The following is a 25133-nucleotide window of genomic DNA, read 5'->3' on the forward strand; positions in this document are numbered from 1 at the left end:
AAGAGTAATATAACAGTTTCATTTTTAAAATGTTGATTATTGTAATATCCTTTAGATTGTACTCTGTCAACTGCTTACATTCATGATTTAAAGTTTTTAAATATTAACTTAAAATTGTGAAAGAGGTATATAATTTTTCAAAATCCTTTTAGGGTCCCACAAGCAAAAATATTTGGAAGACCATACCTCTGAATACTATGTTACATACACAGCCTCCTCAATATGAATTTGGCTCATTTTGTTTAAATGTGCACAGAGGTTTAGACTCCAAACATATGGATTGAGCAGATGAAATGGAGATGGCAATTACTTCCCAACTGCTGAGCTCAATGGAATTGAAGTTATAAAAATCGTGATGCTATTTGGCATAATGAAGTCTCAATTTCAGAAGAGATTCAGACTTTGATGAGATGATTCTGAATCATGCATTAGTTTCAGTGGGTGGCCCAGAGTGTAGAGTTCAAACTCTAGGATGTCTGAATTATCAGGAAATTGCCACATTCCTGGAGCTCAATTTAAAGGAGAACTGACTGAGTGTAAGGAGTTATGTCCATCAAAAGGACAGGTAGTATCCAGTCTTAGGAATTTTTAGAGAGAAATATGAAACAGAACAAAGCTAATATTTTTATTGTGTGGAAAAAAAAACAACCAGCAATTTTATTCAGCTACCTGGTTCTATAAAGATGTATCTGCTGTGATTAAATTGATCAACATAGATATATAAAGCTGGAGATAGAATTAAAATAGATCAGACTTTGAATTGTTCACATGTGAATTACCAGCATTCTTGTTAGAGTGGTCAGACTGCTTATTGACCAAAATATAATAGGCTTAGCACTATGAATTTATAATTACATATATCAAAAAAATCAAACTTTTGCTTTGTTGATAAACATTTCTGCATTTTATTATCATCTGTAAGACCACAAATGTGGATTTCTGATAGCAAGAGGCAATATGGAACAAAAAGCAGCCACTGAACAAAATAATATTCTGTAAGATGCACAGGGATCAACCCATGATATTGGGTTTCTGAGTTATCAACTTCCAAGCTATGCTATTAACTTGAAAATAGAGGAAGAATGAATAAATGCAGGTGAGGAAAGGACATCTCTCTATTTCTGTTTTAGGAACCACTGTGCCATCTCAAGCAAAGCAATATCTGGCAGAGAATAGACATCTAATCTCAAATGATCTATAAACAAGAATTACTGAACCCAAAGAGAAGAGCTAGTACTTAGGCTCAACAAGAAATCTGTTTTATTTGGCACTGCTTCTTTAGCTGGCATGGGAAGGAGGGAAGTCAAAACAAGACTGGCTCTCACAGAAAACAGAGGAAATCCACAAGCTGAGCATTCCTCATGGTTCATAGATGGAAAGAGATTGTTAGGGACTTTAAATGATTTTTAAAACCTTCAAGGTTCAATTCACAGCCAAATGAAATTCAAGTACTGGACAAGTTGATTGTGTAGTTTATTAAGAGTTCTTCCAAGTCTTTTAATAACCACAATAGTAACAATAGCTGTTATTCCCATGGCTTCTCTTCCTTCCCTTATCTGTGATCATTCTCCCTAACATGTTCTATGTTACTGCCCTACAGACAGGTGCTTTAAAGAACTGAGAAAATATCTCTAGGAGAAGAGCATTGCAGGCAGAGGAGTTGGAGCCTTAAGAGCAAAAAGGTAAGTATTCAGAGAAAAATCAGAGAGATGATAGGGGCAAGATAATGAAGGGCAGGATGTCTGTGTTGTACAACTCTAGCAGGCACTGTTTATCTTGAATTCTGTGTGACTGGCGCCCCCCTGGAGTCATGCGAGGCAATGATACTGATGGAGTGCCCTGAAGGTCGTAGGGATAGTAGCTTTTATATTGAGGGAGATGGGAAAACTTAGAGAGGAGAGATGTAAATGTTTAAATGATCCCTTTTGCTTCTGTATGGAGAACAACCTGCTGGGGCAAGCAAGGATGCTAATAAGGAGGTGGAAGGATAATCCAAGCAGGAACTGAAATGACCAGAGCCAGGGGTGGTCATGGAGATAGTGAACACTGGTTGGATTATGTATATATTTTGACAGTAGAGACAGTAAGATATCTGAAAGGTCAGATATGGTATGGAAGAGAAAGAGAAAAGTCAAGGATAATACAAGGCTTTTGGCTGAAACAACTAGAAGAATGAAGCTGTTACTTACTAACATGAGTAGCCTTTGGAAGAGAGCAGGGGTGGGGGCAATACTAGATCAGGGTAGTATGTAGGACCTACTATGCTTAACACATTTTGCAGACACTCGAGTAGAAATAACTAGAAAGCTGAAAGCAGTGTGTGCGTGTGTGTGTGGTGTGAGTGTGTAGCACAAGCATACATATACATGCAAGCCCAGAGTTTAGAGGATGTGCGGGTTTGAGATCCATGCTGGTAGATGTCAGTGTCTGGTGGTATTTCAAGCCATGAGCCTGAACTAGACCATTAAAAAGAGGAGCGATCCAAGAAATGAGCCCTGGGGCACTCCAGTGTTTAGAGGTGAGAGAAATGAGGAGAAAACATCAAAGGAGGCTGAAAATAGGTGGCCAGAGTAGAAAGAAATTCTGTTGGTGGCTCAGAGGTAAAGAATCTGCCTACAGTGTAGGAGACTTGCAGGAAACACGAGTTTGAACTCTGGGTCGGGAAGGTCCCCGGGAGGAGGAAATGGCAATCTACTCCAATATTCTTGCCTGGAAAATCCTATGGACAGAGAATCCTGGTGGCCTACAGTCCATGGGATCACAAGGAATCAGATGCAACTGAATATGCACACAGACCAAAAGTAGAAAGAAAACCTCCCTGGAAGCCTAAAGGGTTTATCTTGGATGAAGAGAGTGATTAAATGTGGCAAAATTTGCAGGAGGTCAAGTCAGGGGAAGACTGAGAACTTCCCATAGAATTCAGCAACATGGATGACAATTCCCGGAGATCTAGGGGAAAGTAGCTTTGCTTGAGAGGTTGGAGCAAGGACTTCAGAATACAGGTTGAAAGCCTGAGGGATGGAATAAAATTGGGGATGAAGTACAGATTTAAGAGTCATCAGTACTTATGTGGCTACGAGCAACTATGAGGTTTCCTAGACAAAATGAATAGACTATTGAGGAAAGAGGGTTGAGACCAGAGTTCTGTGGAATATCAATATTTCAGGAGCCAGGAGAGGAGGAGAGACTGGAGTGTGGCCAGAGTATGGGAAACAAACCAAAACAGAGCAGTGTTCTAGAAACAAAGGCAAAGAGAGTGCCACAGATGAAGGAGAAATAACCAGAGACAAAGGCCTTCTGTTGTAGGGTGCAGCCAGGTTTCAGACTTCCTCCTCCACAATCCCATGTCTCTGCTCTTACAGGACATAGTACTTATAGGCTGTGGTAGATCCTTATCAGCTTCAAAGGCTAAAGGAAGGAAGGGTATCCCCAAGTTTCTCATCACTCTAGTCGGGTAATTTGGAGTCATATTGTACAACTCATACACTATTTCCCAGATTTTACCATGACATTAAGCTCCAGTTGACCACAATGGTAGCTGGATTCATAATTTACCTTTACTGGCCACCTTCCATCCCTTGAACCACCTCCTTACTCCTCCACTGGTCCACACCTCTCCCAAACATATGATTTGTGCTCAAATCCTTGTCTTAGGCCCTGCCTGTGTCCTCATCTGTCTAGCTCTCTATGGGCTTATGAGCACTTTAAAAAGTCGGCATGCCAGCATTTCCCTGGTCCAGTGGCTAAGATTACATGCTCCCAGTGCAGAGGGCCTGGGTTAGATCTCTGGTCAGGGAACTAGATCTCACATGCTACATCTAAAGAGATCCCATGAGGGGCAACTAAGACCTGATGCAGCCAAATAAATAAGCTTTTTAAAAAATTCTGCATTCCAGCTTTCCTTCCCAGTTCCTGACTGACTACATGGTCCATAGAACATGCTTCTAAATGTCTGTTATACTGAAGTGTTTACATTTTCATAGTGCAGTATAGATTCCAAAATATTTTTAAATACAGTATTTTATTTAGTCCATAAAACCATTCTACCACCCAGGTATTATTCCTACTGTAAAACAAAATTGAGGAAAGAGAAGTAAAAAGAGTTTATGAAACTTGCTTCAAGACCACCCAGTTATTAAATAAAACAACTAGGGCTTGAAAACAAGTCTTCAGATTTAGGTTTGGTGCCCTTAAAAGAAGCAGCGATATATCAAAGAAAGAACATGCTTTTATAATTTAAATTGTCAATAATTTAAAATTATAAATGTTACAAAATTTGAGGTTCTAGGAAAATCTCATTATATCTGATTATTCATTGTAATGAAAAATGTGTGGCTAATTTTGGTAACTCTACTCATCTACCTCTGGCAAAATATTGACACTACCTCAAAGAAAGAGTAATTTTCCCAAGTGAATTCACAACACAAAAGGAGAAAGGGGGTATTATGTTTTACTGAGATCTTGAGACAACAATATATTGGAGCTAACATACTGAAGTGGTTTATCGCAACAACCAAAGCTAAGAAAGCAAATAAGATACTCGGAAAAGGAAGAGGAAAATGAAAGGATAAATAGCTGAAGTTCTTTCATAGCAGCAGAGATCTATTCCTAAACTACTTCCCATACACAATTTCAGACAAGGTAGAGTAAAGGGCTAGTCAGACAGCTCAGAATGATTGATGGACCTTGACCTTTAGCCCTCTGAGTTCTCACAGCTCAACTATGGAAACACACACTAATGTTTATTTTAAAAACCTGAGAACAGTTTCCACAGCATTATCACGTTAGCACATTATTTACTTTACAGGACCAGGCATTGATAGAAGATAGAAAGGGTAAGACAACTGAGTATCCTTCCATATGAGAACAAAATATCTTCAGAGTTACGACTGATTTAAAAGATGCTATGACAAGATGAATTAAATTTACAGAGCTGTGCATTGGGAAAAGCAGCTATTACAAGTTGTGAGTTTTGGCTCAACTCAGTCTAAAAAGGCATTTGAAAGCTCTTGTGAGAAGGAGGCTGTAACAGAGGGGAGCATTCAAAGATTAATAATCAAATCCCAGGACGGTCCCAGGATGAAAACAGAACTGGGGGGCTGATTTAAAATAATCTTGGGATAATCTTCCTGAACCTCAGTTTCCTAATTTATAAAATGAAGATGATAATACCTCAGAGATTTACTCTGGAAGCAATGTGAGCTAACAGCTGTGAAAGCACTTTGGAAAGGAGAATGGGGCTCACAAGGTAAAAGCGAGGCTGCTGTTTTCTTGGGCAAATGACTTGACAAGTTGGAAGGAGAAAACTAAGATGGGAGTCAACTTTTAATCATCATTTGTTTCATGGGCTAAATAGACACCTGACACCCAACACAGGTCCGCAGTGCTGAATGCCTACCCAGGACACCCCCTTGCTTCCTCTGTGTCAAGCGAGACCCTTCATTTTTCAAATATTCAGAACTCCTTTATGTCATTGACTCCACTTCTATTCCATTGACATTTAACCTGTGTTCTATAGTTTCTATCTGCCAGCATGCTATATGGAGTTACTAATGTTCTTTTGACATTGTTTCTCACATTCTCATATATAGATCTACCAAATTAGGCTTAACACTCCTTAAAGTATTAACTCTTAATACTCCTTAAAGGTAGGGAGTACGAGAAGTATTATTATTACTAGAAAGTACCTTGCAAAACATCACGCCCAGCCTAGAGTCTCTCAAAAGGAGCACTACTGGCATTTGGGACCAAACAGTTTGTGTGGGTAGCTGCCCTATGTCCTTCAGGATGTTTTTACAGTATGGTGGGTCTCTACCTGCAAAATGCCAGTAGCAACTCTTTCTGTCCCCAGAGTTGTGACAACCAAATTATCTCTGAGTGAAGTTGCTCAGTCATGTCTGACTCTTTGCAACCCCATGGACACCAAGCTCCTCCTCCATGGGATTTTCTAGGCAAGAGTACTGGAGTGGGTTGCCATTTCGTTCTCCAGGAAACTTCCTGACCTAGGGATCGAACCCAGGTCTCCCGCATTGTAGACAGATGCTTTACCATCTGAGCCACCAGGAAATTATCTTTAGACATTGTCAAATGTTCCCAGGTGGAGGGGTCACAAAATTATCTCTGGTTGAGAACCATCACTCCAGGTGGATATAAACCAATATCGTGGTTTCTGTACTTCCTTTTATTTTTTCATATTACCTGCAATAATGCTCAGAACTGAATATTCAATGAATATTTACTAAATTAGTGAAAAAATGAGAAAAAGACTTTCACAAGTTATATTCATAACTGCTCCTACAACACAAACCCTTATATGATTAAGGTAATATTATATAATTCATACTTTTCTACCTGGCATACAATATTCTTAGTATATGAACATTTTTAAGTAACTATGTGTGTGTGTGCTAGAAATTATATTCTCATGCATACATAAATATCACAGCTAACTGTGGTTCTTTCCTAGCACATGCCCTATGAATATACCTATGATGGCTAGCATACCGTTCATCTATCAAGCATGAGATGGAAAAATTATTTTAAATTCTAGGAAAATACTGCATCAAACACTGATTATCAGACTCATTTTCAGAGAATTAACTCTACATGGAAAAAAAAGAGTATAAAGAATTCTAAAAAGGTTGACAAATAGAGGATCTCAGATGAGTGTACTTAGGACATTTCTGTTCTCTTAAAACGTAAGTTTCTTTAATATATCTTCCCAGATCTTTTCCAAAGCCATCAATCTTTTCCAAGATGGAAAGATCTGTACTATCTTCTGATATTTGAGGAATATATGTGAAGCAGCATTTCACCTAGAGCTATTAAAGAATATTGGTATTACTTTGATTTTAAAAACTGATACTTTAGGACCATCATGTTATGGAACACTGATGATTTTTTTATTTTCAAATTTTCTCAGTAGATTCTTCAATCCTATATCAACAGGCTACTTTTTCCAAATGACGACTAATAAAGTGTTCTTATTAAAATGGGAGAGATGTAGCTGAAAAAGAATTAAAAGGGCTTCTTTTTCATGTACACTCACTCATCATTCTGGTTGTTTATTGCTGTATACAACCTTTTGGAGGGAATCCTAATTTAGCAGTAGACCTCTACTGTACAGTGTGTTAAAAAGAAATAAACAAACCCTTACTTTTGGCTTGGGTGAGTAACTTGTGACAGGTTAATGTCCCTCCCATCAAGTAAAACTGGAAAAGCCAGATGAAACACAAGAAACATCCGTTTAAAGGCCTCTGATAGCTGGTGAGACTATTAAGAGGTGAGTGGCTAAGATCCAGAGAGAAGACAACTTCAGATCAAACAGTCTACATTCTATGTATGGATGCTTTTACCCCTTGGAACTTGCCGATTCCTGGCACAGTGCTAGAAACTGAGAACCTGGACATAGGGCCACTGCAAAGAGGCAGAGAAGCCAGTAGAACTTTTTGGTAATCCCACAGAGGTAGACAGACAAAAATTCGAGTTTTGATGCTACCAGAGGAATGGGAAATTAAGGCGCCAAGGATGTAGCGGGAAAGGAGACACAGAGAAGGGCAGGCCTATCATGTGGAAGGATTTCCCCTAAAGGCTTCTGCTGTGAAGAACAAGCCAAAGAGTTAGGTAGAAAACCTCTGTAAAGCCAAGTGGAAATCTAGCAATCTTGCTGCTCTACCAAAAAAAAAAAATTACAACTTGGGACTGCCAAGGAGGAACAGAAAGCAATAAACACCTTGGTTTCTAACAGCAAGGCTCACCAGAGAAACGCATTCTCAGAATGGAAACAAATGGGAGGGAGGTGGAGTCTTACTGATGCTGTCTTATAAACAGAGAGCAAAATCAGTGCACTTCTTACTGGATCAATGTGGTCTGTTCCCAGTCTACACTCCTGCCCTTCAGGAGAGAATCTGCTTCCCCCACTGTCAGCCAACAGGCTTCAGATGCTTCAGGTTTAGCCTCAGCTTCAGAGAACGGCCCTAAACAAGAGCACATCCTTCCCAAGAAGGATCACATCCAGTGGCGGCTTCAGGTGGGGGTATAAAGACCTGGTTGACTTGTCCCAACATGGAACAAGTCCCTGAGACCACATGAGCCCCAGAACTCCCTGAGGATTTAGCCAAAGCTTCAGTGGCTCTGGATCACATTTCAGCTTCTGCCTCCACCTAATCCTGCCTTCTCTCTCCTCCTTCACACAAGTGCTGATACCTAATAAACACCCTGTACAACAAATTCCATCTCAGTGACTGCTTCTGAAAGACCCAGCTTGTGACAGTTGCAGGAGTGGTCCTGGAAAGCAGGCAGTCTGATGGGGTTATTGATCTGGATCACTCACTGCTGGCATGAGAGTGAAGTTGCCATTATTGATGGTAGGTGGAGACAGACATTCCCTGGCATCAGGCGTGGTCCAATTGTTAAAATCGTTATCAGAAGTGAACTGGAATACTTAACCTATAGAAAAGAATGCACTCAATGGGGTGACTTACCATGTATTTAGTAAGTAACTATAAGGACAATGGATTGGATGGCTTAGTGCTGCTGCTAAGTCACTTAGTCATGTCCGACTCTGTGTGACCCCAGAGACAGCAGCCCACCAGGCTCCCCCATCCCTGGGATTCTCCAGGCAAGAACACTGGAGTGGGTTGCCGTTTCCTTCTCCAATGCATGAAAGTGAAAAGTGAAAGGGAAGACGCTCAGTTGTGTCCGACTCTTCACGACCCCATGGACTGCAGCCTACGTCCTCCATCCATGGGATTTCCCAGGCAAGAGTACTGGAGTAGGGTGCCATCGCCTTCAAGCATCAATATTCTAGAAAAAGAACTCAAAACTGCAGGCAACTGTAACTCATGTTGTGGAAGCCAAAGGGCCCTCCTAGTAATTTAGAAAGAGGCTTTCACATACTGTAACATGAGAATCTGGAAAACTGAGGATTGGAAAAGATTAATAATACAGACCCATTAAAATCAAGACTTTCTATCCCATAATAGACACTAACAGAAGAAAGGTAAGCCAGCCAGTGGGCAACCTTTACAATGCATATATCCAACAGATAACTTCTATACAGAATGCATGCAGAGCTACAAATCAGGAACAGACGGACTACCCAATCAAAAAATGGACAAAATACTTGGACAGACACTTTACAAAAAAGGATATTTAAATAACCAAAACAGCTTGAAAATTCAGCCCCATTCATCAGGAAAATGCAACTTAAAACCACAAAGAAATACCACAACACTACCATCAGAACTGCTTAAATGAAAATGACTGGCAATACCAAGTGTTGGGGAAAATTTGGAGCAAGTGCAACTTTCATAGCTAGGAGGAATATAATGTCCATAACCACTTTAAAAAACTGTTTTGCTGAACAAAGACATAGCCATGTTCCATCAAAGACATGTACAAGAATAGTCATAGCATCACCATGCACAGTAGCTGGAAACAACTCACATGTCTGTCAACAGCAGAGTAGAAAACTATATTGTGGTCTAAAACATATTATTTAGTTGCTGTCATGTCTGACTGTTTGCAACCCCACAGACTGTAGCCCACCAGGCTCCTGTGTCCATGAAATTTTCTAGGCAAGCGTACAGTAGTGGTTTGCCATTTCCTTCTCTCAGGGATCTTCCCAACTCAGGGATTGAACTTGCATCTCCTGCACTGGCAGGCATGGGCAGGTGAATTTTTTACCACTGAGCCACCAGGGAACCCCATAAAATATATTAGAATACCATAAAAAATGAGAATGAATAAACTACAAGTAGATGAAAATACAGTGAATCTCTAAAACATAATGTTGAGCAAATGGAGTGAGACAAAAAAGGCATGCATACTGTACGATTGATACTACTGATATCAAGTTCAGAAGCTGGCAAAATTACCTGAGGTGATGGAAGCCTGTATAGAGGTCTCTTTTAGGAGGGTCAGATCACTGGTAGGAAGGTTGGGTTTCTGGGTTGCTGTTACTATTCTATTTCTTGGTCTGGATGCTGGTTACATGACTCTGGTCACTTTGTTAAAATTTATTGTACTATACGCATTATTTGTGTATTTCCTAGCATGAACTTCAATTAAAAAAACTTTAAAAAATGCAACAAAATGCAGACACCTACATTGCTTTTCGTTTTCCTGCTGTGGTGAGAAGCAAATCCTGCTGACATTGCTGTTTTCACTTTGGTTTCTAAACTGTGAACATTTGAGGAAATCAGGCCAGGAGGCATTCACCATTCCCAGGACTGACTCACAGCCCTCTTTTGCAGACTCACAGAAGGATCTACAAGGCAGGAGTCCATGACTAGAAGAAAAGAGAAAGGTGGAAATTAATGTTTTTACAGACTCTTTCTCAAAATAATAATTAAACTAAAGAAAAGTTGGCCACCCATGCTACAATAATACCTTAATTTATATTTACTATAATCAACAACTTGAATTGTCAACAACAACCTTTAACCCTGTAACAAGCATTTTAGCCACCTCACTGTCATGATTCTAGAGGGAATAAGCTAGAAATGAAAGGAATAACAGAGGGAATAACAGATCATCTAACTCTCTCTTGTAGAAGGTTTTATCCAAAATGATTTTTTTTTTTTGAGATTTCTTGTGTTAAGTAAACCTGTCAACCAAAAAAAAAAAAACAAAAACAAAAACCAGCTCTACTGCTGCTGCTAAGTTGTTTCAGTCATGTCCGACTCCTAGCGACCCCATGGACTGCAGCCTACCAGGCTCCTCTGTCCATGGGATTTTCCAGGCAAGAGTACTGGAGTGAGGTGCCATTGCCATAAGGAATAAATTAACATGAAAATGAATGTCCCCAAAATGAAAAGGCAGAAGTAGATCACAAAATAGGTTAATCTCATTTCTTTATCAACCCTCTGAGAAATTCAAAGTATCTCTGAGAAGCAGATAGAGAGAAAGCTGTTCCTTAACCTACACTGTCTCCCTAGAACAGAAAATATTACACAAACAAATGGCAACTCTGAAACCTTGTACAGTAATTTACCTTTTCATTTCTATGCTATCTTCTGCAAAATAGCAAAACACAAACAATTGTCCACTAGCAGTAAGGTAATAATGCTTTGGAGTTTGTCTTTATTCATCTGACATGCAATCAAACACTGCTGGATCTGAGTCCCTGTGTCTGGGGATGGGGACACTACAATGTCAAGGTCATGGTCTTGTTTTCCTGCAGATCCAGGCAGCTTTTTCTACTTTGAGCTATGGACAGCACCTCTCACCCTAGCTGGTCATCTGGCAAAGGCATCTCAAATGATTTTTAAGAAAACTAGGAAAGAAAATATACATGTCAGTCAAAGCAAAGCACACACTTCAAAAATGCAAGGTCAATCAGAAATTTCAGAATCATACAGTATCAGATCTGTAAGAAATCTTAATCAATACCTCATTCAAATCCTTCATCTGAGGGAAGTCTAGGGAGATTCTGAGATACACAGCTTCATAGCAGATGAAGCAGGGAGAGAATCCAGATTTTTAACATTCAACCCATGCCCTATCTACCATCCCATATCTCATATTCTCACATAAGGACCTAATAATTTGGCTTTAAGAACTCCTTGATCCAACAAACACATTTATAATTCTGCACTCATTCATCTATAGATCACTGGAACATAAAGGGATATGCCAGCCACTGAGTTAAAACAGAAAGGATCAAGTCTATGAAAGGATCTTTTATATATAAAAATGTGGGAAAAGAGTACTCAACAATTACATTTAGATACAAACACTTTTGTCCTTCTTCTCAGAAACTTGTCTTAAAATTAAGTAAATTTTAGAATCCTAATATTCACATAACTATATTAACATATATCCAAATTTGTTAGTGAAGATGTGAGAAGAAGTTTTGCATTTGAAAGAATTAGCTTTAGACATAAAATATGAATTAGTCCAAGCAAGTATCTCAGTGGAAAGGAGACACCTGATTGCCATTCAGGAAATAAATTAGATATTCATAGAACTGAAAATTCTGCTTAAGTAACATTTTTGCGAAGATTTTCTTTCCTAGATCTTATTCCAGAGACCTTACATATTTTCTCAAATAAAACCGAGAAACGTGGTGGAGGAATGTGGAGAACACAGAATTCCTATGCAACTGCTTCTACTTTGCTAGGCTCTAAGTGCTACATACACATTAACTCATTTCTCACTACAGTACACCACCAGCAATACCATTACTGTCATCTCTACTATACAAATAAAGAAACTGAAGCACAGAAAATAGATGAGATTCTTCCAAGATCACTGAGTTAGTGAGTGTCCCAGCCAGCATTCAAACCCAGGCCAACCGATTCAAGGACTATTAACTACTCTATTACACATGAGTCCTTACTTTAGGAATGTATGTCCCAAAAGCATAACTCAAGGTTAATTCAAAACCTGGTATGCACTTTCCCAGTGAACCAACCACATACACAGTAGTTGGGTTCTCCCATCACTCTGCAAACTTCTACTTAACCTCCAATCAATCAGTATTTGCCAAAGGGGCTAAGAAACACTAGGAAAGGGTAAAGGCTTTTCTCTTTCTTTCCCAGGTGTAAGAGCCCACAATAAAGCTACACAGCAAGCTTGGCTTGGTTTCAGCATTCTTCCTTTGCTTCCTAGTCCCTGACCTGTGTCCCAACGTCCTGATACCATCCTGCCCACCCCACTCCAGCACCCCACCTGGAAAGCCACCTCCACCAGAGCATCATTGTTTAGTCACTCAGTTGTGTCCGACTCTTTGTGACCCCAAGGACTGTAGCCCACCAGGCTCCTCTGTCCATGGGATTCTACAGGCATGAATACTGGAGTGGGTTGCCATTTTCTCCTCCAGGGGATCTTCCCAACTCAGGAACCAAAGTCGTGTCTTCTGCTTGGCAGGCGGATTCTTTACCACTAACACCACCGGGGAAGCCATACTTGCTGCTAAACATTTTTCCCCTTCCTACCGTCAAAGCTATGTTCCCCAAGTGAGCTGATTGAAATGAGACTTTCAAAGAAGAGAGATGAAAATAACACAGAGTTGTACATCATAACAGATGGACACTTCACCCTCCAGAGGTTTTTGGCATCATTAGAAGATTGCTTGCTGGACCAAAGGAATCTCTGATGGAATTCCAGGTGCCACTTACAGAGGGAAAAGTCATCCCACATTGTCACGGGGGGAAGATTACTACAAGGCTGAGTAGCACTTGGGGCCAAACTCTCCCAGGTGTTTCTTGGACCTTTCCTCACTTCTGAACCCACATATTCTTTGATCACTCCACATCTTCATTCAGAGCCTTCTATGGTAAAGGCGATGAAAGTTCACACAGGGGTCCAGCAGACCACTTTCACTCTAAAGCTGAGTCTATAACTCAGAAGCTCAATTCTTGTCATTGACCCTCACCTGAGTTATTTTCTGTAGGAAATCATAAGCTACCCCTCTGAACTTTTCACGTTGGCCACTCCTCACTGTCTGATTTTTGGCCAACAGTTCATTCATACAAGACTCAGTTTCATCATTTGAAAAGTGAGGGATTTGGAAGAGCTGATTTTTCATAGTCCTTTTACCACTGACATTCTGTGAATCAAAATTCACTCTTTAACACAATGCTTCTCAGAGGAGTGGTGATAATCCCACCAGCTTTGCTAAATTTCAAAAGGTAACAGATATTTTTTTTTTTCTCGAGACTTGATCTGGGAATATATAGAAACATTAAAATACCATTAGGCCTTCCATTCTAAAAATAGGGCCTAAGAAAAATGTCTAGAGTGTTTCCAAATAGCTCTCTTGAGAGGTGTAACCAACCGAGACCCACAGGCTTTAAATTGCCAGATGAGGACATGTGAAATAGTGATGGGGTATTAATAACTAGCAGCCCTTTCAAACACTGAGCAAAATGAGGAGCCATTTGTCCTTGCTTTGCATGAAATTCAAGTGCCTACAAGGGGTTGAAGCATTTTACTTTTCATCACATGGAAGAGTGTGTTGAGACAGACCACACTATTTTGGAATATAAGTGCTGATATCTAAGCAACCAGCAGACTGACATCTGAAAACAGTGCTCAGAACAGGGAAGGAGTCAGATTTGGGTATCAGGACACTATTTTAGAAAAGGTGATTATTTTAAATGGACATTTGAAGGATATTTGGTGTTGTGCAAAATCCCCCTAAAACATTTCAACTAAGGCTTAAGCAGAAAATTCTTACCTCTGTAATTTTGTTGAAACAAATACATACAAATATAAATACTTCTACTATATACTAATAATGAGGTTTTTAGGGGATTTTCATTAGGAACGCTACTCAAACTATCTCTCTGTTAATACAAAAAATTATAGATTTTACCTATACAATTTTAAGCAAATTTATCTACTAAATTTCCTATATTTACATATATATATTTTTTATTGTACCCTTTGACCAACATCTCCCCATTTCCCCACCCACAAATTTACAGATTTTTATCTGCAAAAATAGCTCTGATAAAGACATAAAGTTAAAATTATTGAATAAGCTATAGCCACATTGTAGGCATATATAATAGCTAAAGGATTTTTAGGTTTTATAACTCATTTTTTTCTAATTTCTTAGTTTTTTTTGAAATATGGCTCATGTACAATATTATATAGGTTACAAGTGTACAATATAGAGATTCACAACTTTTAAAGGTTATATTTGATTTATGGGCTTCCCTGGCTCCAAAATCACTGCAGATGGTGATTTCATCCATGAAATTAAAAAACACTTACTCCCTGGAAGAAAAGTTATGACCAACCTAGATAGCATATTCAAAAGCAGAGACATTACTTTGCCGACTAAGGTCCGTCTAGTCAAGGCTATGGTTTTTCCTGTGGTCATGTATGGATGTGAGAGTTGGACTGGGAAGAAAGCTGAGCACCGAAGAATTGATTCTTTTGAACTGTGGTGTTGGAGAAGACTCTTGAGAGTCCCTTGGGCTGCAAGGAGAGCCAACCAGTCCATTCTGAAGGAGATCAGCCCTGGGATTTCTTTGGAGGGAATGATGCTGAAGTTGAAACTCCAGTACTTTGGCCACCTCATGCAAAGAGTTGACTCATTGGAAAAGACTCTGATGCTGGGAGGGATTGGGGGCAGGAGGAGAAGGGGACGACAGAGGATGAGATGGCTGGATGGCATCACTGACTCAATGGATATGAGTCTGAGTGAACTCCGGGAGTTGGAGTTGGACAGGGACGCCTGGCGTGCTGCGATTCATGGGGTCGCAAAGAGTCAGACACAACTGAGCGACTGAACTGAACTGAACTGGTGACTCAGATGGTAAAGAATCTGCCTTCAATGCGGGAGACCTGGGTCCAGTCCCTGGATTGGGAAGAGCCCCTGGAGGAGGGCACTCCAGTATTCTTCCCTGGAGAATCCCCATGGACAGAGGAGCCTGGGGGGCTATAGTCCATGGGGTTGCAAAGAGTCGGACACGACTGAGCAACTAAGCCCATGGCATTTGATTTACAGCTATAAAATATTTGCTATATTCCCCATGTTGTACAATAATATTCCTGTAGCTAATTTTATCTAATATTTAACTTTTTACTTTAAACTACTTTTAGAGACTTATAGAAAACTTTTAAAAATAACGCATAAAGTTTCCATATGGCCTTTATCCAGGCTCCCCCAAAGCAAACACCTTACACAACTACAGTACTATTATCAGAACCAAGAAATTAACACCATACAATATCTTTACCTCAAGTAAAGACCCGATTCAAACATCACCAAGATCTTCATTTAGGATCCCACATTGCATTTCACTGTCACTTTTTATTTCTGACAAATAAACTAACCTTTGAGTATATCAGAAAAGCTCAGGATTTAAAACTCTTTTCCCATGGGAGAGGAGCAGTTTTTGTGAAAGGCTGACTTTAAGATGGCCCCCAATGACCCCTACCTCACACTATTTATACTCTGTATAATCCGTCCCCTGGAATGTGAGCTGGTTAGTGACCTACTTAACAGTCAGTAGGAGATAATGGAATGTCACTTGCGTCATTAGGGTACATAGGACCGTGACTTCTATCTTGCTAGCACTCTCTTCCTCACTGGTTCTGTTGAAGCAAGTTGCCGTATCGGGTGGGCTTACTGGCAAGGACTTGAGGTTGTCCTCTGGCCAATAGCCAGCCAGGAACTGAGACCCTCCACCTTAAGGAACTGAAATTCTTCCATCACATGAGCCTGGAAGTGGATCCTTTCCTAGGCAAGCCATCAGACAAGACCCCAGCCCTGGACAATACCATGACTGTAACCTGTATGACACATCCTGAGACAAAGGACCTAAGGCACTCCCAGGTTCCAAATCACAGAATCTGTTAGATAATAGATGTGTGCTGTTTTAAGCTGCCAAGTCTATGGTAATCTGCTATGCAGCAATAGTTAACTAAAATATTTCTCTTTGATATATCACTTGGTAAGAGGCATGCTATTGAGTTAGATGTATTATTCACTGATGAGATTTATACAATATTTTTTTAATTCCTAAATTTGTCTTTGGTAATGACTAACCTGGACAGCATATTAAAAAGCAGAGACATTACTTTGCCAACAAAGGTCCATCTAGTCAAGGCTATGGCTTTTCCAGTGGTCATGTATGGATATGAGAGTTGGACTATAAAGAAGGCTGAGCACTGAAGAGTTGATGCTTTTGAACTGTGGTGTTGGAGAAGACTCTTGAGAGTCCCTTGGACTGCAAGGAGATCCAGCCAGTCCATCCTAAAGGAGATCAGTCCTGGGTGTTCATTGGAAGGACTGATGTTGAAGCTGAAACTCCAATACTTTGGCCATCTGATGTGAAGAGCTGACTCATTTGAAAAGACCCTGATGCTGGGAAAGATTGAGGGCAGGAGAAGAAGGGGATGACAGAGGATGAGATGGTTGGATGGTATCACTAACTCGATGGACATGGGTTTGGGTGGACTCCGGGAGTTGATGATGGACAGGGAGGTCTGACGTACTGCAGTTCATGGGGTCACAAAGAATCGGACACAACTGAGCGATTGAACTGAACTGAACTGAAGACAAAAACAAGTTGTTCAGTGAAGAGCTCTCACAAGGTCATAGTCAGGGAGCTCCCAGAGCTGCAGACTTTAGTTATGAAGAGAATGCTAATGACGGATGATCTTGCAAGAAAATCTACTCCTATTTCCTCCTTTTAATTATGAGAAAATTGAAACTTAAAAAGATCTCATAGCCAGTGCTATGATGCCAGCCCAGTGCTCCAGAATGTCTCACCTAGCTGACCTCATCTCATGAACATGAGTCCACAGATAACACAGGGGTATAAACTCACAAATCACACAGGAGCATGAATTCATCAGCACTGCCAGAAAACATGAATAACAACAGATGGCTCTTTGTGTGATGGACCAATGGCACCAGATTCCTACATCCAGATCTCTGGTGGCCTCAAGCGACCTCAGGAGACATATGGCTTAGGTGGGGCATAATGGGAGCAAGAAAGAGGTTCCCTTGCTTCCCAGCTTCACTAGGCATGGGCATGGAAAACCATGCTGGTGAACGTTTATGGGTGTCAGTGTCTCACACCAGAAGAGAGATCATGGGAGAAGTCAAGGTATTTCTTGGTCACATTAGTCTGAATTTCTTAAAAATCCAGGACTGTGTCTGTCTTATTTTTCATTTGCAATAATCATAGTTCCAGCATGAAAGAAACAGCTTGCTCAAGTAGGGTCACTGCAGAGCATTTAACGAAAGGCCCATTTACAAAGATGCTGCAAAGGTTTCAAAAAACCAACTAGGGGTAGTGCAGCCTGTGGGGACAGATTGCTGCTGGCATCCCAGAATCAAGGGAAAAGGTGAAGAAGCAGTTACTGGAACTCGGAGAGAGCTGTATGCAGAAGGCCGCCTGATAGGAGCCACAGCCTCTCACAGTGAGGCAGGCAATTCCAAACTGTGTAACCAGGTAAATAAAAAATGAGGAGATCAGGACTGCCTCTCTGAGCCACCAGAAGCTAGAAAGCAGACCTACTGTTAAAACTAACCTGTGGGGAAGAGTGGGCTGGAGGAGGGTGGGAAGCGAACAAAGAGAAATACAGGAGAAAGAGCCAGCACACGGCTGCATGCCTCACACCAAGCGGGAGCTCAGCAAATACCTCTCAGGGGACAAAATTAGTGCTGTGCGAGGAGACTGTTCAACTATTATTAGCTTGAAATCTAGTAGGAATCTTTACACCACAAAAATCAGCAAATGCTACAAATAATAGTTTTGTTTTTCAGGGAGCCAATTTACCAGCGTAGCACTGAACGCCAGTATAAATCACATCATCTCCTCCAGAAAGAAAGCTGCTTTTATCTCTGCTGAAAGGAAAACTATGGTCATGCACTTGTTGAACCAGATGAAGACTTTCTGTCAACAACACCCCGCTATCTCCCAACACCACCATAGCCACCAGTTTCCCTTTGAGATAAACGACTTTCTTGGTGGTAATACTGTTTACCGAAGTCCCCAGGCCTACAAACCTTTGCTTCACCCTCACCATTCATATGCAATTGATTACTAAGTATCACTAATTTTACTTTCCCAACCTCCCTCACATCCATTTATTCTCTTATTTTTTGTTCTCATAAAATTAAGCTAGTTGTAGTTCCCCTAATACAAAATAGATTTAGGCTGCTCTCTTTTTCCACCTTGTCCACATGGCAAACTTCTGTTTATCCTCCCAAATATAATTCAGCTATTACTTCCTCCCTTGGAGCAGCCTTCCCTAATACTGCCTAATGGAGAGACCCTCTGTGTTGTCCCCATAACACACACCTTTTTAAACTGATTGCATTGGACATTGATGTAATTGTTTTCATGTCTGGTCCCTTATTAGGCTGAGTCCCTTGAAGGCAAAATGTGTTTTATTCATCAAAGTATCCTCAGCATCAAACAATGCACCTAGCACATTGTAAGTGCCAATAAATGCTTGCTAAAGGAATATATTAATAACTTTCCTAACATCTTTGTTGAAAAAACTGTCAGAAGCTGAAAGGGAGCTCCCAAGCTCTACACGTGCCTGGCAAGACCCTCCAACTCTCACTTATATCTACCCCCCAACATTTGCATCCTTGCCAACAGTATCTGCTTGCAGGATTGTTTCCATCATGCCCTCTTTCTCATTTGGGGCAGATATCACAGGACTCAGGATATCTGGCTCTCCTCACTTCCTGAATTCCCATATCTTCATGGATCCTGGGTTTCCACATCTTTTTCTCAGTGAGATTTTCCTGAATGACACTTAACTTAAAATCTAACCCTTGCCATCATACCCACACTCTCCAAGCTCTCCACTTCCTTTATTTTTATTTTTTCCATTGCATTTATCAATAGTATATCTGTACTTGACATAGTATTATTTAAAAAAAAAATTTTATGTATTCAGTTCAGTTCAGTTCAGTTGCTCAGTCGTGTCTGACTCTTTGCAACCCCATGAATCACAGCACGCCAGGCCTCCCTGTCCATCACCAACTCCCGGAGTTCACTCAGACTCACGTCCATCGAGTCAGTGATGCCATTCAGCCATCTCATCCTCGGTCGTCCCCTTCTCCTTCTGTCCCCAATCCCTCCCAGCATCAGAGTCTTTTCCAATGAGTCAACTCTTCACATAAGGTGGCCAAAGTACTGGAGCTTCAGCCTTAGCATCATTCCTTCCAAAGAAATCCCAGGGTTGATCTCCTTCAGAGTGGACTGGTTGGATCTCCTTGCAGTCCAAAGGACTCTCAAGAGTGTTTTCCAACACCACAGTTCAAAAGCATCAATTCTTCAGTGCTCAGCCTTCTTCACAGTCCAACTCTCACACCCATACATGACCACATGAAAAACCATAGCCTTGACTAGACGGACCTTAGTCAGCAAAGTAATGTCTCTGCTTTTGAATATACTATCTAGGTTGGTCATAACTTTTCTTCTAAGGAGTAAGTGTCTTTTAATTTCATGGCTGCAATCACCATCTGCAGTGATTTTGGAGCACAAAAAAATAAAGTCTGACACTGTTTTTACTGTTTCCCCATCTATTTCCCATGAAGTCATGGGACCAGATGCCATGATCTTCATTTTCTGAATGTTGAGCTTTAAGCCAACCTTTTCACTCTCCTCTTTCACTTTCTAGCTCCTCTTCACTTTCTGCCATAAGGGTGGTGTCATCTGCATATCTGAGGTTATTGCTATTTCTCCCAGCAATCTTGATTCCAGCTTGTGTTTCTTCCAGTCCAGCATTTCTCATGATGTACTCTGCATAGAAGTTAAATAAGCAGGGTGACAATATACAGCCTTGACGGACTCCTTTTCCTATTTGAAAGCAGTCTGTTGTTCCATGTCCAGTTCTAACTGTTGCTTCCTGACCTGCATACAGATTTCTCAAGAGGCAGGTCAGGTGGTCTGGTATTCCCATCTCTTTCAGAATTTTCCACAGTTTTTTGTGATCCACACAGTCAAAGGCTTTGGCATAGTCAAGAAAGCAGAAATAGATGTTTTTCTGGAACTCTCTTGCTTTTTCCATGATCCAGTGGATATTGGCAATTTGATGTCTGGTTCCTCTGCCTTTTCTAAAACCAGCTTGAACATCAGGAAGTTCCCGGTTCACATATTGCTGAAGTCTGGCTTAGAGAATTTTGAGCATTTCTTTACTAGCATGTGAGATGAGTGCAATTGTGTGGTAGTTTGAGCATTCTTTTGCTTTGCCTTTCTTTGGGATTGGAATGAAAACTGACCTTTTCCAGTCCTGTGGCCACTGCTCAGTTTTCCAAATTTGCTGGCCTATTGAGTGCAGCACTTTCAGAGCATCATCTTTCAGGATTTGAAACAGCTCAACTGGAATTCCATCACCTCCACTAGCTTTGTTCATAGTGATGCTTTCTAAGGCCCACTTGACTTCACATTCCAAGATGTCTGGCTCTAGATGAGTGATCACATTATCATGATTATCTGGGTCGTAAAAATCTTTTTTGTACAGTTCTTCCATGTATTCTTGCCACCTCTTCTTAATATCTGCTGCTTCTGTTAGGTCCAGACCATTTCTGTCCTTTATCGAGCCCATTTTGCATGAAATGTTCCCTTGGTATCTCTAATTTTCTTGAAGAGATCTCTAGTCTTTCCCATTCTGTTGTTGTCCTCTATTTCTTTGCATTGATCGCTGAAGAAGGCTTTCTTATCTCTTCTGGCTATTCTTTGGAACTCTGCATTCAGATGCTTATATCTTTGTTTTTCGCCTCTCTTCTTTTCACAGCTATTTGTAAGGCCTCCCCAGACAGCCAATTTGCTTCTTTGCATTTCTTTTCCATGGGGATGGTCTTGATCCCTGTCTCCTGTACCATGTCACAAACCTCATTCCATAGTTCATCAGGCACTCTATCTATCAGATCTAAACCCTTAAATCTATTTCTCACTTCCACTGTATAATCATAAGGGATTTGATTTAGGTCATACCTGAATGGTCTAGTAGTTTTCCCTACTTTCTTCAATTTAAGTATTATCTTATGAAAAGTGCATTCAATAAAAAATATTCAGTATTATTGTAAAATAAATAAATAAATAAATAAATTTTAAAAATCTATTTATTTGCTCATTGCTGATCTTCCTCCAATATAATATGTGGTTCATGAAGTCAAGGATCTTGTCTATTTTGTTTGCTGCCAAATACAGTATACAACAAGCACTCCAAAAATATTTGTTTGTGAAGTAAAAGAATCACATGCAGAGAATAATCTGGTGGCCTCTTGGAACAAAGCTGTCAGTAGCAAAGTCGGGAGCAGAATCACCACTACCTAACTCCCAACTTAATGGTTTGTACAAAAGCTCACTCTCTCCTTGCTCGCATGTTTCTTCCTCCCCTGCTGCCCCCAAATTCTATGTGGTTGAATCCTGAAATAATTCCCATGTAAGGGCAAATGGCAGTAAAACTTCTATGGATGAATAGAAAGTGAAGTCACTCATTTGTGTTCAACACTTTGCGACCCCATGGACTGTAGCCCATGTAGTTCCTCCATCCACGGGATTTTCCAGGCAAGAATACTGGAGTGGGTTGCCATTTCCTTCTCCAGGGGATAAGTGTCTTGCTTATATATCAACAGTAAAATGTCACCCTTAAAATAGAGAACCTGAGGAAATGCCCACAGATAAACACAGCTCGAATTAAGACAAGTGTGAATAATGTAAAACCACACAAACACCCCTAAAAGAGAACATAAAATTCCATAACCTTCTACACAACATGATCCTGATTCTCATTAATACTTGACATACTTACCAGGGCCCATGGGATAGAGAATTAACAAATCACAAAAGAAATTTGCTATCATTCAATTATTTTTTGCAGCTGTTTTGATTTTTTTGCACATCACAAGGTGATGCCTGATATAGGGATATTTGAATGCAGTGAGTCACTAGCACTAAATCTAAATTCTAGCCACATCCATATAATTGAAGACAAAAGTAAACAAACTACTCCACTGAGTCTGATGAAATATATGTGCTTGAGACTTTGTCAGTAATTTGACAAGGCATTTTCAGGGAGATTTTGTTAGGGACCAAACGACAGGCTCTAGGACCTGAGTCATGTTTACCAGAAAAAGACAGGACATGCGCTCATCCTGCCTGGCCAATCATGTAATGCCAGCTACTCCTGTAACTGAGACAAAGAACTGCCTGTATATAAGCCACCATACTCTTTTGTTCGGGGCTCTTGGCGGATTCCGCTGTGCCGGATGAGACTTGGGCCCTAGCACGCTAGAAATAAACTCCCTTCTTGCCTTTGCATTACTGGGGTGGACTTGCTCTCTCTCGGTCGGTTCGGAGATATGGGCTCTGTGCATAACAGATTTGAGCTCCTGTGTCCTGATTCAACAGCGTTGTGTCTTTGTAAAATAAAAATAATATGAGTTATCTGACTATTATCCACACTTTGAGCCATTCTGGCACATAAAATGGAACCTTACTTATCATTTGATGTTTTATAAGTAATGGCCTTAAGCAGACTCAATCACCCATGTTGCCTGAGACTGAGAAGTGAACTGTGATACAATTGACCACCTAAACAGCCAGCGAGACAGCACAGCTGTAGCCGAAAAGACCTCTGTTTTCTAGTTAGCAGATAAAATCAGGGAAATAAGTGGCAGATGACTTTCTGAATTTTTACTTGGTATTAGCAACAAAGCCTCTTTTTGACCCATAAAAATTCTTTAAAAATATAATCATGAAAAAATTTTTTTCTGCCATGTTTCCATTTATTCTCAAATGTGACAAAATTAGAGTTCTTGGGACATAGACAAAAATCTCTAATAAACAAATTAGCAGTAAAAAAAAGTAATTAAGTTTATGTGGACTACCTAATTTATGAATTCTTCAAAAATTGTTTTAACCATAATTTTCAATTGGCTTTTAAGATTATTTCAGGATCGCATTTCCATAGGTGAGTGGCACATGCTGTCTTACAAAATCATGTCTTTAAGAATACAGTAAGCCTTCTAAAATTACATTATAAACAAACAAATCTGTTACTTTTTTACTAAAAGGCTAGCAGTAGAAATCAAACTCAACAATGCGGTAGTAATTTAATGCTGTGTAGTAGTAGCAATTCTGAATATAAATTGGATGGTGGAGAAGAGGTTTTGTAATTCCAGTATAGCAAATATTTTTGAAAATTCATTCCTATATCAACTTTGGTGCCTATCTTGACTATTCACCTAGAGGCCATCTTGGTGATTTGGCTGTCTTTAGTAAATGGATAGAGTTGAAAGAGGAAAACTTTATCTGTGTATTTGAAATGACAGGAAACATTCACTGTAACTTTAAATAATGGGGCTAGAGTATCGACTCATTATTCTAGGGAACCCTGTTATTTCTAAAAAGGAAGCCTAGGGCACTGATAAAAAGTGAATCAATTGTGTCTTCCAAAAACAGAAATTTTAAATACCTCTTGTTTCTGTCAACAATTTTTTCTCCTTTAGAGTAGCTGAAACAAAATATGCCTAGAACTTTTATTTAGCTACCAGGATTTTAGCAAAACCAAAAGCTTAAAAGATGAACACAAGGTGAGTAGAAGATAGCAACACAGAATTCCAGTCGTGATTTTAGAAGCAAAACACATAATTCAGGGTGAAAAGCAGGCAGATCTTAACACAATATTGACTGGGAGCTTTTTACAGAAACTAATTTCTATGGCCGGTGACTTGTTATGTAAGTGAATACTGAAACATCTCTGGTGATAACATTCAGGTAACGAAAGATATATTAATATATCTCCTGTCAATAAGTTAAATACCTAGAGTCAGAAGTTCTACTTTCTACCATAAACCTTTCAACTCTGAGCAAGAGCCAAGCCAATCAAGACATGGAGGTGTTTCCAGCAGGTAATTTAACATTTCCCCAAGGTGATACACTGTAAGCATTTCTTTAACGTTTATTTAGGGGAGAACCTGACAGTTACAACAGAGAGAAAGAGGGCTTTGGCTAGCAGGGTCCCAACGTACAAGCCCCACTGGGCAGAAAAGAAGTCCTGCAGGTAACTCAGCTCATCCTTTCTAAAGACAGTTAGGTGACCGTTTGCAGCTACTGGATCCATTGGATGTCAACGCAACTCCCACAAGGCCCCCCAACTGAATTGTCTATTATTCCCAAAGCAAATATAAAAGTGTCCCTGAAAAAAGTCATGGTAAATTTAATTTTTTACATCTCTTTTCATAGGTTTTTAGAGTTCCTTGAATTAGAACCATGAGCCACTGTTGAACCTGACCCTTCATCCACAAGAAACTAATTGACCATAAGATGCTAGAGTCCTTGTCACAGTGACTCCACTAAGTCCTCACCAGTTGATTGAAATACCTCTAGTAATAACAATTCACCATTTCTTGAGACAACATTTCCATATATATACAACTTTAGTGGGGCTTCCCTGCTGGCTCAGATGGTAAAGAATCTGCCTGCAATGTGGGAGACCTGGGTTCAGTCCCTGAGTTGGGATGATCCCCTGGAGAAGGGAATGGCTACACACTCTGGTATTCTTGTCTAGAGAATTCCATGGACAGAGGAGACTGGAGGACTACAGTCCATAAGGTCGCAAAGAGTTGGACATGACTGAGCGACTAACACAACGACAGGACAACTTTAGTATTCATGAAGTCCTTAGTCAAGTTA

General features: G+C 40.2%; 1 protein-coding gene across 1 annotated transcript in view; it reads right to left on the reverse strand.

Annotated features, from left to right (window-relative positions):
- Positions 1–25133, reverse strand: part of CORIN (corin, serine peptidase) — a 304969-nt gene that overhangs the window by 151588 nt on the left and 128248 nt on the right. Inside the window, 1 exon segment of the mRNA XM_052642198.1 lies at positions 10110–10291. Coding sequence (XP_052498158.1) covers positions 10110–10291 — 182 coding nt within the window.

Source organism: Budorcas taxicolor, chromosome 6 (assembly GCF_023091745.1).
Source record: "Budorcas taxicolor isolate Tak-1 chromosome 6, Takin1.1, whole genome shotgun sequence".
NCBI classification, from domain to species: Eukaryota; Metazoa; Chordata; class Mammalia; order Artiodactyla; family Bovidae; genus Budorcas; species Budorcas taxicolor.